Source organism: Lindgomyces ingoldianus, assembly GCF_010093535.1.
Source record: "Lindgomyces ingoldianus strain ATCC 200398 unplaced genomic scaffold BDR25scaffold_38, whole genome shotgun sequence".
Lineage (NCBI taxonomy): Eukaryota > Fungi > Ascomycota > Dothideomycetes > Pleosporales > Lindgomycetaceae > Lindgomyces > Lindgomyces ingoldianus.
The window spans coordinates 357961-376044 of NW_022985199.1; the positions used below are offsets into that span (position 1 = coordinate 357961).

General features: G+C 50.5%; 7 protein-coding genes across 7 annotated transcripts; 5 read left to right on the top strand and 2 right to left on the bottom strand.

Moving 5' to 3' along the window:
* Positions 1–1917: 1917 nt before the first annotated feature.
* BDR25DRAFT_239718 (uncharacterized protein) lies at positions 1918–2553 on the top strand (the record flags this gene model as incomplete). Its single annotated transcript, XM_033685691.1, has 3 exons — positions 1918–1959; positions 2013–2276; positions 2356–2553. The coding sequence occupies 3 exons, from the start codon at positions 1918–1920 to the stop codon at positions 2551–2553; spliced, it is 504 nt and encodes a 167-aa protein (XP_033542374.1).
* A 565-nt stretch (positions 2554–3118) lies between these two features.
* On the bottom strand, positions 3119–3852 carry BDR25DRAFT_378694 (uncharacterized protein; the record flags this gene model as incomplete). The annotated part of the gene is made up of 2 exons (XM_033697564.1): positions 3119–3602; positions 3677–3852. The coding sequence occupies 2 exons, from the start codon at positions 3850–3852 to the stop codon at positions 3293–3295; spliced, it is 486 nt and encodes a 161-aa protein (XP_033542375.1). The 3' UTR covers positions 3119–3292.
* A 1995-nt stretch (positions 3853–5847) lies between these two features.
* Positions 5848–6550, top strand: BDR25DRAFT_239596 (uncharacterized protein; the record flags this gene model as incomplete). Its single annotated transcript, XM_033685687.1, has 2 exons — positions 5848–5963; positions 6031–6550. 2 exons carry the CDS (start codon positions 5848–5850, stop codon positions 6548–6550), a joined length of 636 nt encoding a protein of 211 aa, XP_033542376.1.
* A 276-nt stretch (positions 6551–6826) lies between these two features.
* BDR25DRAFT_306651 (60S ribosomal protein L15) lies at positions 6827–8015 on the top strand. The gene is made up of 7 exons (XM_033690677.1): positions 6827–6860; positions 6924–6939; positions 6993–7054; positions 7110–7118; positions 7200–7342; positions 7402–7415; positions 7471–8015. The coding sequence occupies exons 2-7, from the start codon at positions 6924–6926 to the stop codon at positions 7836–7838; spliced, it is 612 nt and encodes a 203-aa protein (XP_033542377.1). The 5' UTR covers positions 6827–6860; the 3' UTR covers positions 7839–8015.
* Positions 7864–11264, top strand: BDR25DRAFT_360476 (uncharacterized protein; the record flags this gene model as incomplete). Its single annotated transcript, XM_033696259.1, has 7 exons — positions 7864–7950; positions 8005–8035; positions 8062–8105; positions 8149–8246; positions 8299–8358; positions 8398–8729; positions 8776–11264. 7 exons carry the CDS (start codon positions 7864–7866, stop codon positions 11262–11264), a joined length of 3141 nt encoding a protein of 1046 aa, XP_033542378.1.
* Positions 11265–12396: 1132 nt separating this feature from the next.
* On the bottom strand, positions 12397–15441 carry BDR25DRAFT_346072 (uncharacterized protein). The gene is made up of 2 exons (XM_033694113.1): positions 14835–15441; positions 12397–14696 (listed from the first exon to the last, which is right to left on the bottom strand). Exons 1-2 carry the CDS (start codon positions 15000–15002, stop codon positions 12750–12752), a joined length of 2115 nt encoding a protein of 704 aa, XP_033542379.1. The 5' UTR covers positions 15003–15441; the 3' UTR covers positions 12397–12749.
* Positions 15024–17261, top strand: BDR25DRAFT_360478 (uncharacterized protein; the record flags this gene model as incomplete). Its single annotated transcript, XM_033696260.1, has 12 exons — positions 15024–15147; positions 15202–15443; positions 15492–15619; positions 15658–15765; positions 15826–15915; positions 15956–16062; positions 16108–16192; positions 16251–16374; positions 16428–16650; positions 16743–16789; positions 16850–17080; positions 17118–17261. 12 exons carry the CDS (start codon positions 15024–15026, stop codon positions 17259–17261), a joined length of 1653 nt encoding a protein of 550 aa, XP_033542380.1.
* Between the last annotated feature and the right edge of the window lie 823 nt (positions 17262–18084).

Consider the following 18084-nt stretch of genomic DNA (forward strand, 5'->3'; position numbering starts at 1 on the left):
CAACGATGACTTCAACGATAAGGTGCAGACACTACGACAATTCGTTTAAGCCATGCCTTACACCCTCAAAAGTGGCAGACTACCTCGAAACTGCCCTCACAACCAAGTCTATCAAGTCTGAGGACGCCGTGATGGGCCCACATCCGAAAATCACAGGACGGCATTACGACAAGACCTAGCAATGATTCACAATCGGAGCCATACACTTGGAAGGAGTCTTCTGATCGCATCCGCCCATTTACGAGCGCAAGATCCGGACGACCCTGATTAGGTCGTTCACATCCTACATACAATCAATTCTAATCTTACACGACAACAAGCCACTCCTTTAAGCGCCCTCGAATGATATTCTCTATCGATACAAGCATCCGACTCGATCCATGTTCGAAGACTGTTAATCCTCCCGCTCGATGTCCAAGTATATCCAATAGTTGGGCTGGTGCTGACACAGCAGCTACTCCCAGCTATCTGCGTAATCATTCATGGTTCCAAATCTCTACTCCACTCTTGACAAAAACAAGTCCAGGGAGGCAGTTACAGTGCAATTCTGTGTTAGCTCGAACGGTCTTCCTCGTATAGCCTTGCAAAAATTGGCGCCGTTGACAATGTGACCAGGTATATATAAACGATAGTAGAAATATCATTTCGGCGGCAGATGACGCACCACGTGAGGAAGGAGTATATCTGGTATATAAAATACCAATCATAACATTGCCAGAACACGGAACCCATTCTCTCAAAGAATCCGAATCGGAGCGCAGTTGTGGGAAGGGAGGCCTTGCGATCACTCGATAAAGTACCCAACTGCCGCGATAGCCAAGTCTGCAGATAGCCAAAAAGGTTCGCGGAGACCTTCATCTCATTCGTTGCGATGATGCTGCGATGCACGCGCTCCTCCCGGAACACTGGTTACACAAGTGGTGCTTACCTCTCGCCAACTCGTACGAATGGCAGAAGTGGCGTGAGTCTGGGAAAGTCGGTGGTGATGGATAAACTCTCATTGCAGGAGTATTTGACTAGGGGTAGTGGAGTTAGAAAAACATTCGATCGGGGAAAGCTTCCCAAGAAATCAGTGTCTTTTATTCCCGATCACGCTTCAAGCGAACTGTGTTGACAGTGCAAATCATTGAACAATGATCTTAGCTGTCACTTGAGCACTTCGTAAGTTATGTAAGGCAATTAGCAAATCCGGGCCTAACGAAAGTTCGAGGTATTAGGGCTCCGGGACAAGGCAAACGCATTTTCACGGTGCAATGAACGCATGGCCGCCATCGTTTTCGGAGAATTGGGATACACTTGTCACCGGGTAGCGGTGTTGAAGAGTGAATGGACTGGCATGGAATCCCTGCCACACCTCGGCGGGAGTGAGCGGGTTGCCGAATCAACCGTGACACTGCCACAGTAACGAGATTCCTCCAACCAGCTCACGCGATATTCATCTCTCTCCAGCAACACACTTGCAAACAAATTCTCACAATACTCATTCTTTCGAGCTTGTATCCAACATCCTCTCAAAGCCTCTGCACCTGCGTTAAGATCAAACAGATTGTGGTTCAAGACTGCGTCAGTGCTGGGTAAGTCCCGATCCGGTGCTACCGGTGGGTTCCAACATTTGTTGATTGGTGGTTGCTGTGACGTAGGCAAGGCGATGACGCTGGGTGTCATGCCGCAAGCTCCGCTAACCGCTATATTGAGCAGGCACACCACCACGAATCAACTCTACGCTGCACCATACTTCTCTCACACCTCTCACACATTTCCTCGACACATAAACTGCTCTCCTATCCCCTTCCCTCCGCGACTACTATCTTGTGATTCTGACGCTTGCATAGCTTCGCGCTGCCTCGTTATCCTAAACAAACAACCCTCTCAACCACTACTTTCTCTGCACACACACACACACACGACAACATCAAAATGGTGTCAAAAGCTCTGAACGTTGGCCTTCGCGCCTGGGAGGTAAATCCCCTTTGTTTCCTATCTCCTCATGAAGTCGCTGACAATGAATGCAGTTCATCTGTGCTCTAATCATTATGGCACTCGTCGGAAACATGATCACAACTGCCTTCAAAGGCAATTCCGCTATGGTAAACTACGATGCATTCGTCAGCGTCTTCGGCATGGCATCGCTGCTGTACCTCCTACCCACCGCCTTCCTTGATGGTTTCAGCGTACCCGTTGTTACCATTGCGCTTGATGCGCTGAACGTGCTTTTCTGGTTCTGTGGCGCGGTTGCGACGGCTGCATATTTGGGCGTGCATAGCTGCAGTAACTCGGTACGTTAACCTTCTCCCAACACCCAACACCCAACACCTAGTGTATGGATGCAGAGAATTCCGGCGCTAATAACATTAGAAATACACCCATTCCAACCACATCACCAATGGCTCGCCCAACACCAAGAAGCGCTGCCACGAAGCACAGGCTTCAACAGCTTTCATGTGGTTCGGTTGTGCTGCTTTTGTTGCCTCGCTCGTTTTCTCCATCATGTCCAATCGGGGCAGCGTCAATATGCGCGGCGGAATTCGCAGGCCCGCTATGAGCCAAGTGTAAACCCTCTCTGCAACCGAGTCGATCACTGGAAAGATGGAATAACGACGCTTCAACCGACCTGGGTTGACGACGTACAACGCGGTACGGACGATACTCTTCCTCCAGGGAGGTTGCTTGAACCGCGAACATGGGACTCAGAGTCTTGATGGTGCTGGATGGGAACGGATCTTGGGTCTTGGGTTTTTGGTGTTTTGGTAATATCTCAAGGGGCTTGAATGTGGAAACGGATACATCGGCATAGCTTGGGTTGGTTGGGTTTAAGGTTATGCAGATATCATCGCTTTGACAGCAGTACTAATATCTGTGGCATCCATACAATACTTCAATGAAAACACGTTAAACCAATCATACCCGTCTCGAATATGCAATTGTGAAGTCAGTGGAACATTCTAAGAAGATGTAAGTCCTTACATTTGATGAGGCTTCTGCTCTCCTGACTTGTTTTACCATCTCACATTCTCTAGAAACTTGGAAGCGACATTGAGAGCTCGTCTTCATTATTGCCCAGTGCCCATAATTCAGTATACACCTCAGACTATCGTGAACCCTAAGCATCTTAGATATCCTCTTGTTTCTTTTGTGATAGTCTCAACAAGCTTCAGGTGCTATTCAAGCCTTCCTAGACACCTTTTCCACCAGTTATTTATGCCTGTGTACGTTTCTTTCCATTTGCCCCCTTCTTATGTAAGTCCCACCACTAGTCATCCTGGCTCTGTCGTTGCTGTCGGTGGCGTCGTCTTCATCTTCGAATTTGCGTTTGTCGATGGTGCAGAGAGCCGGTGCTGGGGGTGTGCGTCTTCGACAGAGGACTGTTTGCAGAGCCGTTAGTGTTGGCATATGAATTATCGACATCATTGCTACGTTCGCTCAGATGAGGATCCGTAAGGAGAAGCCCCTTGCTATGTTGAACCAGAGAACACTTCTTAGCATTTTGCATGAGGTAGAAGGCGGAGTTGGGAAGCTCGAGTTCTCCTTGTTCTGCTTCCCTCTTCCTGTCGCTGCTAAGTTTGGTGCCATGAATTTCCATTGGAAAAGCGAGATTGCATATCCTAATAACTGCGATCTCGTAGCTTTCCGATGGAACTTCTAGTCAGCGAACATCCGAGCACCGAAGTCGTCATACCTTGACAACAGCCACATAGACTGCTCGTGGAACTTCTGGATGTCGTACGGGTCGGGGTAGATGTTGCGGAGATTGTCGCGGATACTCTGTAGCGTAGGATATTTTATCGAGATCCTGCGGCGTGGTGTACGGTAGAGGATTTTGGAGGAGATGGTATCGACGAAATGCCACAACATCGTCACCTCAGTCAAATCTTTGATGTTGATCTTTAAAGCTTCTTCGCCAGCACAGCGTAACACGGAATCCCAGACCTCGATGAGCGAGAAAGTGTTTCGGTCATGATCAGCAACAATAGCAACAACGCGGTCGATATTCGCTGCAATATCCGCCCGCTGCGCCTTGAGATTCTCATTCCATTCCCAAAGTCTGGGGATCTCACACCGGAGAGTTTTCTTAATTATTTTCCCACTGCTTGAAGAATTCCTCGGCCTTTTTGAGCCGCGCGTATGTAGAGGAGTGCGCGGGGACTCCTACGGTAGCGGCCTGCTTTTTAGTGATTTGGGATAAGGCTGTTTCGCGTTCTGCTAATGAGCAGCATCGAACTTCTACCTCTGGACAGTCGATAGGGAATGTGGTTTCTTTGCGCAGTTTGATTTATTTGGCTTTAGTGCGGTTGCGGGCCTTAAGGAGGTTGTTGAAGTTGAACGGTTCGGTGTTGTATATTACTCAGATAGTGTTGTTGAGGAATTGCTAGAAGAGGCGGGTGGAAGTATTGGCTTCTGCGTCTTCTAATTCTAGTACTGGGTTGGAGATGGGTGATATCTCAGTCCTTAAGCTCGGTGTCCTTGGTGATAGTAAAGAAGATAGAGAAGAGAGTGGTTTCTTCTTGCTTCGGGATAAGATGAGAGTGATCTACAATAAGATCAGTAAGTACACTAAAAGCATAGGTTGATGGAGCCGAACGCTTACATAGGACGAAGCTGGGCGAAAGGAGGGCTCTAAGAATGGGTTCGCTGCAGAGTAGTATCCCAAGGCGTTCACGAAATAAGCTATATAGAGGATAAGCAAATGCTCTTCACATCATGCCGAAGACATGTTGGAGCTTACGCAAAGAGTGGGGAGTTTTCACTGTCATCGGTACTGACGGAAAGCATGCTGTCGGGGATGTAAATCCAAAAGACTAGTCTGCAGAAGGATAAGTGGTGATTTCAAAGCCTAGTATGAGCTTTATAGGCTTACTGAGGGAGGAGCTTCGGTCACCCTCAACACCAACTGGATTGTGTACTTCTCTTTTACTAGACTATTACTAGTCACTCCTTCGTGGCAGGCTTAAACGCATTGAAGATTAACGTTTTTGGAGTCCGTGTGGGCGTTCCGGGTTCTGTGACCTTAATATCGCTGAAGAGGTCGCAAAGAATATCCATCTAATCAATGTGCTCTTCGACCATCGTCAGTAAACGGCAACGAGGCGTGTAACGGGGTATTCGTGCGCTATGGAGATGCGGTTGCTCGCAGTAAACATAAACGCGTTTACACAATGCTGCTGTAGGGGAGGGATGGTGGGGTGTTGCCAAACAATGGGGGCCAGTTATGGAGGATAGGGCAGAAGCTTAGTAGAGCATTGGCGTCGCTTTGGAGTTCCCATGGGCTGGGGATACGTCACGGCTGGCAGCACCAGTGCACTGCTAGGGTGATGAAGTGGAAAGTATGGGGTGGTGTGAAGTGAGGGGTCATGAGGCGGAATTGTGGTAGGAAGATTGATGATGATACCCTCGAGGTGATTTAAGAAAGGGGTTTATTGGGATATGGAGACTGGAGTGGTTTAAAGAGTAGGGGATGACCGCGAAAATGAGAATGAGATACATAACTTGGCTATGCAAGATTTACATTCCCACAAGGACAAGGCATAGATTTGTAATCGCATTTGTAGTCTTCGCAGCTCTGTATCGTGCACAAGAGCTCACTGCATTACCATTGAGCAAAGAAATAGAACCATCTGAGAGGATGACAAATTGTAGTAGGAAACGAACCTTCTATCCTCCGATCTAAGTTCAAGCCTGTAACTGGGCCAATGTGGAAATAACTGGGCATGTAGCAGGACTTATGAGGTCGAAGACTCCAAAGATTCCGAGTTTCTAGTAGCTGCTCGCGCCTTCTGCGTCCGGCCGCAAACAACTAATCCGACAACACAGCTGGACAGCGCTCTTGCACTCACCTGCCGACACGATACAATGGCACGCACACGAGAGCCACCGTCCGACAAAAACGAAATCCAGCAATTCCGCGACAAAGTGGAGGGCGACAAGAAAGACCTAAAGACTCTGCTGCAGAAGGGGATGAACCAGGCGTGAGTCTTGCTCTTGCTCCATTTATCTCGCCAAGAAAAGAAGCCAACGCAAGAATTTTGAGTATAGACAGAGAGAACGTGATCGCCGCATCAACGACATCGCTTCAGCTATCTCAGAAGCCCTCCTCCCAGCATCGGTGAATGACCAAGGAGTAAATCAACCTCAGACGACATTTCCCGGCACGGAAATCGCTGGCAACCCCATCTTCGCATCCGCGGCACAGATGCTTGAAGCTTCTAGGGGTCTGGTAAAGGAGTACGATAGAATGGAAGAGAGGGCAGCGAAGGCTTTTCCGCGGAAAGAGCAGCACATGACGGAAGTATGGCAGCAGGATGTGAGGAATACAGAGAGACAACTAGATCTAGGGTACAAGATAGCATTGCGGAATGTGAAGAAGGTGCTCGGAGTAGAAGGTGCAAAGGATGAGATGAAGGGGGCTGAAGAAGATCGAGAGGACATGGAAGGCGAAGAGGAGATGTCCGAGCCACCCCTGAACTACGAGCTTCGAAAGGCACTCCGGTATGCTGAGAGAGGGGTTAAGAGAATGGTCAAAGGTCTTCCAAAAGATGAAGCTATGGATATATAGTGGTTCTGTTAAGGCACATGGTGTGGACGGGTCGGATGCCATGCGGCTGGGGTTCTGGGTAGAGGATCTGTTCTAAATACTTTGTCAAATCCACCTCTTCAGTTGAGCGGACAATCGAAAGCAGCCCATAGTTATCAGATGGAACATTAATGGATGTTGCCCTTTCACGTTTGCAAGGTTCCTGAGGCCCTGGCCCCGGTCGACTTGGCAGCCAAGACTTCAGTTAGTCAGCTCCGCACACAAACCGAAATTTCGCTTCCCCGAACTTCACGAACTCCAAGCACGACGACCTGCCCCACGATCAGTCAAGGTAAATCTTCCTCAACGCAGACTACACTCTCCTTAAATCAATCTCTAACTAACTCTGCCGCAGATGGGTGCCCTTAAATGTACACAGCTCCTCCCAATCCCAACCACCCAGTCTCCCGCTAATTCGTCGCAGATGTTGAGGAACTTCAGAAGAAGAAGCAGTCGGATATGATGCGCTTCTTGATGCGCGTGCGCGTAGGTTTTCAATATCATCTAACTACGGAGCAATTTTACTGACAATTTTTGGCAGTGCTGGGAGGTATGAACCACAGACTCTTTCTGGGAACTCGCTTTCCCAATTGGTGTCACTCGTTGAACATAGCTGAGAGTGCATCAATAGCTTCGCCAACTCAACGTCATCCACCGTGCCAGCCGCCCATCTCGCCCGGATAAAGCCCGCCGTTTGGGATACAAGGCCAAGCAGGGCTATGTTATCTACCGCGTCCGAGTCCGCCGTGGTGGTCGCAAGAGGCCTGTGCCAAAGTATGTTTGACTTCCCATAACAGTACAAGATATGCAATTGCTAACCTTTCTTTCCTCAGGGGTGCTACTTATGGTATGCTGAACTTGCTTCACCCCTCCGTGAAGTCAGACCCTAATATAATGAACAGGCAAGCCTACCAACCAGGGTGTAAACCAACTGAAGTACCAGCGCTCTCTCAAGTCCACAGCCGAGGAGCGTGTCGGTCGCCGTTGCGCCAATCTCCGCGTGCTCAACTCGTACTGGATCAACCAAGACTCGACCTACAAGTACTATGAAGTCATCCTCGTCGACCCTCAGCACAAGGCCATCCGCCGTGATCCCCGCATCAACTGGATCGTCAAGCCCGTCCACAAGCACCGCGAGAGCCGTGGTCTCACTGCCACTGGCAAGAAGAGCCGTGGCTTGGGCAAGGGTCACTCATACAACAAGACGACTGCTGGCAGGAGGAAGACGTGGAAGCGACACAACACCCTCTCTCTCTGGCGCTACCGCTAGGTGGGGTGAGTGGGTTGGCCGTTTTATGGACCTGGTGGTCAAACTCTCATGCGAACAGAATGGAGTGGATGGAATACTGTTTGGTAGGCTCCATAGTCGGTCCAAGGGGCTGGTAAGGAATTTGCCTTGCCCTAGCATTTGCTGGGCCAAAACCGAATGGATTTAGCATTTTCAGAAGAGTGCACCACCTCATTTGTGTGACCTGAACCGTGACATGTCAAAGCCAAGTTGAGTGGGATGCATGCCCAACCTGTGAAGCGGCTCCACGTGCACAGCCTATCAAGGCTTGTCGACCACGCCTCATGTCCAGAAAAGCGATATTGAGCTGGAGTATTCACCGGTTGAGCTGCACGATGATACAGACGTTGTCCAACGATGTCAGTCCAGTTTAGCCATGCGTTCTTGGCAGTAGAGAAGGCATACATTTTCTGCCAGTAAGGCATCACCCAGGAACGGGAAGGCCGTCAGCGAGGGGCGCTGGCGAGGATTTTGAACTAGTTAGTCGCCGCGGACTCGCATCGTGCTTGGAGGCTGTCGGAGGCCGGGATCCGCCCTGAAGGCTGAATTTAGGGTGTTGCTGCTCCAACCCTACCACTTTCGACGCCAAAACAGCGAACCTACGACTCCAGTCACTCGGTGCCAATACTTCGCAAGCTTCGCCGGCCGCCTCCCAACTTGTCGTCGAACTCGCTGCGCTTGCTTTTTCACCACTGACGCAGCGCCGTCTTAGCCTTGTTCCGACATCTTCTCGTGTGTTCCTCGACCTCGCCAAACCATCACCTCGACACCATGCCCATGCGATACGCGTGTGGTCGGCCGTTCATCATCTGAACAGCTCCGCCCCACCAGCCCGCCTGTGGAGGCAAGTGAAAGTGAACATTGTTAGGCGGGGTCTGCCTGCTGATTTCACTAATAGAAGCAGCTCCTCAGCTTTGAGGCGCTGTTGTTCTTCCACCCAACACCGTCAACACGGCGGCCAACATGGTTAAACCGGACCCTGCGCGTAATTACTACGCCGACCTAGAGATTTCCGCAAACGCAGACGAGAACGAGATTCGCAAAGCTTTTCGCCAGCTCGCACTCAAATTCCACCCCGATCGCAATCCCGGCCGCGAGGCAGAGTTCGTGACCAAGTTTCAGCAGATCCAGGCTGCGCATGAGGTCCTGAGCGATCCGCAACTGCGCCTGAAGTACGACAACGAGCGGAGGAAATATCGGAACCTGCACATCCCATCATACAATCCGAATTCCCCTCGGACCCGACCGCCACCTCCTCCCCGCAATGCCTATACTACCACAACCTCGAGCGGTTCTTACTATCGTCCTCCTCCTCCGAATCCCTCAAAGCCCCCCCCACAACATCCCCCACCCCCGCAGCACCATACAACCTTCTCAAGTGGCGCGGAGCGTTTCACCAGCAGCAACTTCCGGGCTCCACCGACTGCACAGCGGCCAAGCCAGCGGCAGACCGATGCGCAGGCACGGGCGCATGTCTTCACCGCATGGCAGAAGATGAAGCAGCCCCGAGGTGAGGAGGAGCGGCCAGCGAATAACCCAAACAACCCTAATGGTGCACCATTTGGACGGACCCAGAGCACAAGAACGCCATCCAGGAAGGGCTTTGATCCGGCAGCTGCAACAGGAGATGAGAAACAAGCACGATCATCATATCGTTCCCATTACGAACGCCCCGTGCCCTCTCCTCCGCAGAGTGGAGACCCATTGAAGCACTTCAAGGAGCAGATGGAGGGGGATGTGCCATTTGCCGAGGCCAATCGAGTGCGAACCCCGTATTCCAGTACGAAGGGAGAACGTACTTCTATGTTCGGAGAAGGAATAGGGAGGTCAGCCAGCGTGCGTAATTCGCCGATGGGAAGACCTGCAACCTCGGAGAGTGGGGGATTTTATTCGGATTCTGGACGACGCCCTCAGAGGAAGTCATACGGCGGCAATGCTACGGAGCCTTTTGTAAACATGTACCCCTCTTCGACAAGCGACGACGAGTCTAATTCTGACGAGATTCCAAAGGCTTCTTTCCAGGCGAATCGGAATAAAGCAACGCCACCCAAGATGCCGCTAAATCAGCAGCAAACCCAGAATCAAGGATCTCCCAGAGGCCCCTTTCAACCACCCCCAGTGAATGGTCATAGCAACAACACTACTGAGGCTACGCCCAATCCCTTCAAGAGCAGGAGTGAGGAGAGCATCAACATGAAGTTCTCGCCGTCAGATTGGCATGGGAAGTTCCAGGGCGCGCCTGACTACTTTGCCCCGAACATGGCAAAGGGTACATTCGGCAAAGGACGGACGTCTCCAACTCGTGGAAGGTCTAGTCATCGAACTGCCTCAGAGAAAGTACCTACTTCAGGCCAGTCACAGCCGCCTCCTCCACCAACTCCGTTCACCGAGGATTTACGTGGGATGCCACCTCCCCCTCCACCTCCTATTCCTATGAACAATAACGTTCCCTCTGGATCTGCGTCTGCGCCTCATCCCGCCAAATTTGCCCCAGAGCAGTGGGCAAATACATTTAAGGAATCAGGCTGGGCATATCCAGCGCCAAAAAAAGATACTTCACCTCGTCGCGGTTCTGTCACTGCAGCGAAGCGGAAACCGCCTTCTCGCAAGGCCTCCACAGCGCCGAATGGCACTCCAATCATCGACCTTCCTGGAGGCTCAGCCAGCTCAAATACGTCGAGTGGCACACCTAGGAGCAAGAGCGCGCGTTCCTCGAAGCAAGCGTCCGTGGAAGAGGAGAATGGCGATGCTATGGACATAGATTCAAGCACGCCACCCGTTGAGAAACCGAAACCTCTCGCACCTGAAGGCGGTCGTGGACGTGCTGCAACCGAGCCTTCTGCACCACCAAAAGCTCGAGCAGCGTCCGAGTCTGGCACGACGTCTCCAACCTTTGATGGGTTAGCCGGTATAGCGAATGTTGAGCCGTTCCTGCCATCCACAAAAGTTAACGGAGAAGCGTTGGATGGCCTGGGAGACCTGAAATCAACTCTCCCATTCGAATCTCGAGCTTCATCCATCCCCGCCACAAAAGCCAACAAAGCCACCCGTCTCCAAACCCCCCGCGTCCCCGAAGCTCCACACCCACCCGATACGCTCGATGCATCCGCCCTCACCACTTACCTCAACAAGATGGAAAAATATGTCAAAGCTTTCAACAAATACAACCAAGTCATGATCGAGCATTTCGTTGCCCGCCAAGTCGAAGCCCGCCAGCTCCCCGAACACTTCATTAACCGCCGCGGCGAACCCAGTAACAAACCCGGCCTGGAGAGCTGTACGAGGTGGGCGAAACAAGACGCCGAGGTCCTGCAGACGTGGAGCAACTCACAGGTAATGCATTCATTGGCGCTTGAGAAGTGTAAGGAGGTAAGGGCGAAGGCGTTGGATCGATTTGTTAAGGAGTAAGATGAGTTGTTGAATGCGTTGATTGCATTGCCACGCCCTGCATTACCCTGCCTTTGGATACTTTGATTACGTGCGTGGCTTAAGGCTGGGGGTTTTTAGTCGAAGGAAGACTAAGAGCAATATACCCCGCAGATTGATTAGCTTAACACGGAGAGAAATAGCTAATGAATATTTTGGTAGCAGTTCATAGCTTTTCCTTTGGTGTTTCGCTCTGTGAGCAAGACGATGGTGGTGGAGAATGCATATATCTATAAGAACGAGGACGGGAAGGTGCCTCACTACTGCCCTCCCCCCCATCTAGTCCGGTATGGGGATCTATATTTGCATCTAGGTCTGGATTTGGCGGATTTTCTTTCTTGGTCAAAACGGATAGGCTAATGGGGTAGAAGGTCTGGTCGCAGGATCTCGGCTCCAATGAGTTGACATTGAATCCTCTTTCAGTGAAGAAAACTGGCGTCTGGGAAAGCATTGGGCAGATGGCGTTATGGAAGCTAAAACAGCATGATGACCTAAAGATTCATATAGTAGCCCTTGAGGGTCTAATCTTCTTAACGAGTATCTTGCTAGATAAGGTATGGATGTCTCAGAGACATAGTGGGCAGGCGTATCAGGTTGAGAGATACCAAGCGATACCCCTTTCTGGGTCTAGATCTGGCTAGGCAGATGAATGAATGAATTAGAAAATTTGTACGAGACGTGTACATACATACATTTGCTACTTGATTGCTCCAAAGTATCAAAGCACTAACGCTGACGAAGGATGACTGATCCTAGCATAAAGTCTTTGAATCCTGCTAGAGAGGAGTTTTTATTAGAGGTGATAGCACGGTACGCTGCTCCAATGTCAACCTAACCTAACCTAACCTAAGGTTGTATTGGATTGGGTCTGTTGACGGCATGACAGCTTCGCTGGAGCTTTCTCAACACTTTCTTCTAACCACGTTGGCATCTGTCTCAACCTTATTGTATTTATAAGACTTCCTCTGCTGGACCATATGAACCCGCAGCACTTGCCTCCAACCCAGCCTTTGATTCTCTCCAATCGCCAAAAAAATCTGTACGACCACATCGCCAGCCAGCTACATGGCAGTACGTTAGAGCTAAGTCCTTTTTTGTACACAGATAGAAACATGCTCATAGTGTATGTGTATCAGACGCTACGTAAATCTAACATGCAGATATCTTAGATATATTGGATACGCACACATTCCCAAATCCGAAACACCATAACCACTTCTAAGGAGGCCAGGAGCTAGAAAGCAGCTAATGGCTAGACGCCAGGAGAGATACGCCAAACTCCCCGCCAATATCCCCACAGGAAGAAGTCCCAAGCAAAAATTCTAGATGCCTGCCTACCTGCGATGCATACCCGGCTTCCGCGCCTGGGGGAATGCTATGTATTTAAGAGAGAGAAAAAGAGGGAAATATAAGAAAGCTGGCCGAGCATAAATATCGACAAGAAGTACACTCCTATCACAACACAACTCAGCTCCCTGCCTGCTTCTCACTAGTAATCTTCTTCCTTGTCCGTTCAAGCTCCTCATTCTGCTTCCGATTTTCTTCCGCCTGCTTCTTCCTCTGCTCTTCTTTCTTCTTATCTTCTTCTTCTTCTTCTACTTTCTTCTTCTTCTCTTCTTCTTCGACTTTCTTCTTCTTTTCTTCTTCCTTCTCCTTCATCTCCTCAATCTTCTTCTTCAACTCCTCCTCCTGCTTTACTCTTTCCCCCACCCCACCCCCCTCTTCCTTCTCATGCAACCACACGCCTTTCCCGTCACTAAATATCTCATTGAGTTTCGCAACGGTGCCACAAACACCGTCGACTTCTCCCCACGGCAGCCAGATCTCCTGACGTGCGGTCCAGACGCCGCCGCGGCCGCCGCGTTGGTCCCAGAGACGGTCGCCGCCTACGAGCGCGTTGTGGAAGCCTATGGGAGATTGCGGGGTACGGAAGTATTTTCGGAGGAGTGCGCGCTCGTAGCCGGAGTACCAGAGGTGGGTCCAGGTGATGTTTGCGCGGGGGATCTGGTGGGCGCGGGGGTCAGGGATGCGAGGTGAGGCAGATTTTTTCGTGAGGGCGGGGAGGGCGTTGCGGCGGTGTTTCTTGAGACGGAGGGTTGAGGATGGTGCCGGGAGGTTGAGATGGAGGATGGGCGATATGGCGCCTGTGTAGGTGTTTTGGATCAGTGGGAGGGAGGCCCAGGGTGTGTTTGGGGGTTTAAGTTGGTCTATGTCTTTTTGGTATTGGAGCGGTTCGATGAAAGCGGGTTTTTCGTTCGGGCTGGGATTGTGGGTGGAGAGATCGGGGGTGTAGAATGGAGGAACAGATTGCTGGAGGGCGGAAGGAATGGAGAGGGGAGGTGTGGGTGTATAGGTGTGGTGGTAGGCTGAAAGGTCGGTTGAGTTATCGTGAGGGAGAGCAAGGAGCTCGTCTTCGGCGGTATATATGAGTGGCTGGAAGAGGGAATGCGTGTAGTCGAGGCCGATAGAGAACTCGTATCGCTGGCCATCTTGAAGGATGGTAGTCGCATTCTCTGGAACTTCGGGTGTGGATTCGCCCTCGGCGCCGCTGAACCAGTCCAGGAATTTGAAGCTGGTTGTCTTGCTGGACTTGCGCTCGTTTTCCCGTGCGAGCTGCTGCTCTCCAAAGATGGTGGCAATGACGGATTGGGCAGTCCCAGACTGGCTATTCCTGTCTTTGAACTTGGCAACCGCAGCCGCATATAGCGTCCTCAGATCCTTGGCAGGTCCCATCACCGTCCCAGAGTTCAGATACCTTGCCGGAGTAAGTACCGCCTCTTTCCCAGTACCTCTGCCGTAGATATTGTGCGGCAGCATCGATTCCGGCGCATATCTGCAGGCCAAGTCCTCTCCCTCACAGATCTTCTCTGCGCCAAACACGATGGTTTGATTGAATCTTTGAACTTTCGTACCCTTCAACATGCCATATTTCTCCAGTAGCCGCTTGTTCCCGTCGCTTAGCACGTTCTGGTACTGGCGGATCATGACCTCGCTCGGAAGCTGGAACCAAGTATCATGGCCGTCCACAATCAGCACCAGATCCTCATCATTGACCAGTTTCGTATCCTTCAGGTAATCTAGTATACTCGTCAACCTCGCCATTTCCCTCTCTGCCAGATCCGCAAAGCTCTCAAAAATGTTGATGATTGTAGGAGGCGGGTAGTTCAGCAGCATAGCCGATAAGGTCGTTTTGCAGAAATCCGCGTCATCGGAGAGCGCGGGCATGAGGAGGTGGAAGTTCGGCGTGGCTTTGTTCAGATGCGAAGGCACGGTTTCGATCTCGCCGTTCTCAAGCTCGAGAGTCGTGTTTGACGGCTTGAGAGGGGAGGATATAATCGAAGGGAGGTTAGGCAGGTGCGGCCGCCATGACGGGAGGTGGTAGTTCGATATGGATTGGTAGCTTGAGGTTATTGTCTATAACCCAAGTTAGCACTCTCTCATCTTGTGTTCTACAGCCTTGTAGACAGGCCCTTGTAGGCCCTGCGCATCGGCGACTTCTCTTGTCACGGGCTCAATCTCCTTTCATTCCAACGCCTCGAAAGAATCACCCACCTCAGAATGTCTCGCGCCCATGAGCCCCAGCAAAACCATCACAAACACAGCACTGATAATCAGGGTCCTTCCTCTCCGCCCTCTCGCCCAAGCTATCACAGCATTGCCCAACTCGGCCGGCGACTGCCGCGGCGACATGGGCATCGCCTCCATGGAGTCGCGGGCCATAACGACGAGCAGGAGATTCGAATGGGTGCTTCGAGGCTAGGGAGTCGCAGTCGAAAGAAGCATGCGCGAAGGAATCGCAGGTCGAGGAAGATGATCAGACTCTCATGGGTGAAAGGTGGTGGTTACGAAGGCGTCTACGTAGTCCGTTTCGTTTCAAGGGCGAGGAATTGAGGTGCAGCATGCGGCCACAATGAGTGAGTTAAGTCCCTGACCTCATCTGAAAGAAACCAAAGAACACAATGCAATGCAAAGCAAAGCAAGAAATCCAATCACAGCAGCGACAGTCAGTGGGAGAGGTGCAAGAAGGAGAGTGGAGAGGCATTGCGTTTCTCGAAGTTCTGTTCTGTACCTCAGCCCCCCGGCTCATTCGTTTCGTTTCCTTTCGCTCGCAAAGGGCTTCCCCCCAACCAGCCAAAGAACACACTGGCCATGGGCGCCCCTGTCCCTCGTCTGACCCTTAATCCCCGGCGTCGCATCCCTTTAAAATAGCCACTCCCAGTGACCTCTACGGAACTCCGTAAGCCCCCAACACCACCTCGTGCACCTTCGCGCTGCTCTCACCACCTCTCGCGCACTTTTGCAAGACTGATCTTCCCCATTTACGGGCTTGGAATGGAGTGATAGATACAGCACTGCGCGGAATGTGGTACCACAGAGAGACCCTTAATTCCAGACCCCAACCTTTGCCTCCCTTGCTACTACTGGCTGAGCAGCGTCGTAAGGAAGGCCCAAGCGTGCCCAGATGCCAACCTTCGGAGCCATGGTCGCCTCAAATTAATACACAATGCTTATCTTGAGGTCCATAAATCCCCCCTTTTAATAGGAAATTCTACCTCAAATCCAATGTGTACATTTCCTTGTTTGGGCTTCCTATGCCATTTGACGTGTGTGACAACTGTACCGAACTTTTGGGGTAAAGGTTGCATCTCTATTAATCACTGTACATCTTGTAGAGGTGGAAGTCAACATCAAGTTGGTGGATCGTCTCAAAGTTTTACATCTCTCCATGGACACGCCAACATCAACGTCTATGTCAATGTTCTTGCGACAAATGCCAATTGTCCACTACTGCCTCCCATCTTTCTCTCCTCTCTCTCTTTTCTAGCTGAACTCTACCGTCCCTCCACGTTCTCAGTAATCCTAACAAGCAACTTTGCAGTGCATGATCTTCTTAATCGGCTTCCGAGTGAGTGTTAATATACTGTAGTAGAGTTAAGGTGCTCTCCTCCTCATACTCTCGATGCACAGCCGTCCTCTGCATCTACCCATCCTCCTCTCCTTTCAAATAGAACTCTCCGGCCCTTCGACCCTCTCAATAGTCCTCACAAGCAGTGCAGCAGAGCAGAATTTGTCCAATCGCTCTCTAGCTCAGGTGCGAATATGCTGTAAGTTCCTAATGAGATGTCATCCCGTCCTTGCTGGAAGTTAATATCTTATTGTCATCATACCTTCATAAAAGACCTAGAACACCACACTTTGGAGCTAGCTTGCTTGAAGCCACTCTTTCAATTTCCACAGAAACTCTGGTATTACCTACATATGCTCCAGAGGTCTGAAAGTCGCCCACCCCAGCATCTCAACCCCACAGTAAGGGAAGTATGGGGAGACCCCAGCACCTCACTTCACTATATTTTGAGGGAGGCCAAAGGTGGGGCTACTAACAATATCTCAACTTGCTTAAAACAACATATTAGAAACAAACCCCAATTCTCTCCCATCCTCCCACCGCGCCAAACCAAGCGAAATCTAGAACGAAATCTCAACCCAACCTTGCGCAGCCCGAGAACGTGCCCCAAAACATAGGGCAAAAACATAGGGCCGAAACTAAGAAAGCCGAAACTAAATAGAAAGCCAAAATCGAAAGGTCAGTGCCAAAAGCAAAAATGAAAGGCAATGCAAAGCAACGCTCCCATGACCCTTTCTTACATCCATTTCCCGGTCCTTCAGAGACGATGTCCGATAGGAGGCCCGTGAACGAAGCTATGCCTATTCACAATCGTTTACTGTCTCCTTATAGCCGTTTAGTGCAAGAAGGTAAATGGGTGAATGTCACCGATATGTCAATGGCCATGAAAGTAGTGTGTCAGTGGGTGGGAGATGCCAAGAGGATGTTAGTGGGCTTTGGGGAGGAGAGAGCGGAGTATAAGAATGACCCGCCAAATAGATTACGCGGCTAAAAATAAGAAGTGGAAGAAAAACCCACGACGTGGCGCGTTGCTGCCGCCACATTTCGTAATAGCTGTGAGGAAATTCGGGTAATGGCGTGCCTGTTGTGGTCTTCACGTGGTCAAGCTTTTGGGGGAGGGTTGAGGCCGACTTTACACTTGATAAGGCTGTGTCTCACGGGTAACAGACAATTTCTACAGAAAGTGTGACTTTGTCAAAAACGCAAGGGCTGGATGCACAAAGATGTGGGTGCGAGATGGTGTGATAAAAGGAAGGCAATTATTGATGTGGAGCCGGTATTTTATAGCCAAGAGCTTGCGGAGAGAGCTCTTTATCTTGTGAGCGTCTATTATGACATAAATTGCTATTGGCAAGTAGCCTTCTCGCTGGTGTGTCACTGGCGGTAATGTGCAGCAGTGATTGACTTCTTCCTGGCGTCTCTACACAATGCCAAACCCAAAAGACTTTCTAAACACCAAAACAAGGCTAAATCTTCGGAATCATTTGACTTCCGGCTTCCGTGACTCTGAGATGACGTAGTGACGTAAGCAAAGGGGAAGTGAATAGTCACGCAAGTGCCTAGACTTAGTGAGTGGGTGAGAATGAAGTTTTCGACATTGATACCCATTGCTTAGGCAGGAAACATCGCATAAAATGTTATTAATCCTATGTCAAGTTTGAATGGAAATTCGCTCTTTATCTAAGTACAGTCCACCATTTTGGCAGTATTTGAGAGACCAATTTTCGGCGATTCTGGCGACGGAACCCACTCACGGCTGAGTAGTTCATTCCATGCCAATCCCTTCGAGATGCTATAGTCCCGAGGTCGTCATTTAGATTATTCACATCGTTGTCCACTCTCCTTTCAGCCCTGTTATTCAAACCAGCATTCCAAATGCGGCCATAAAATCATACA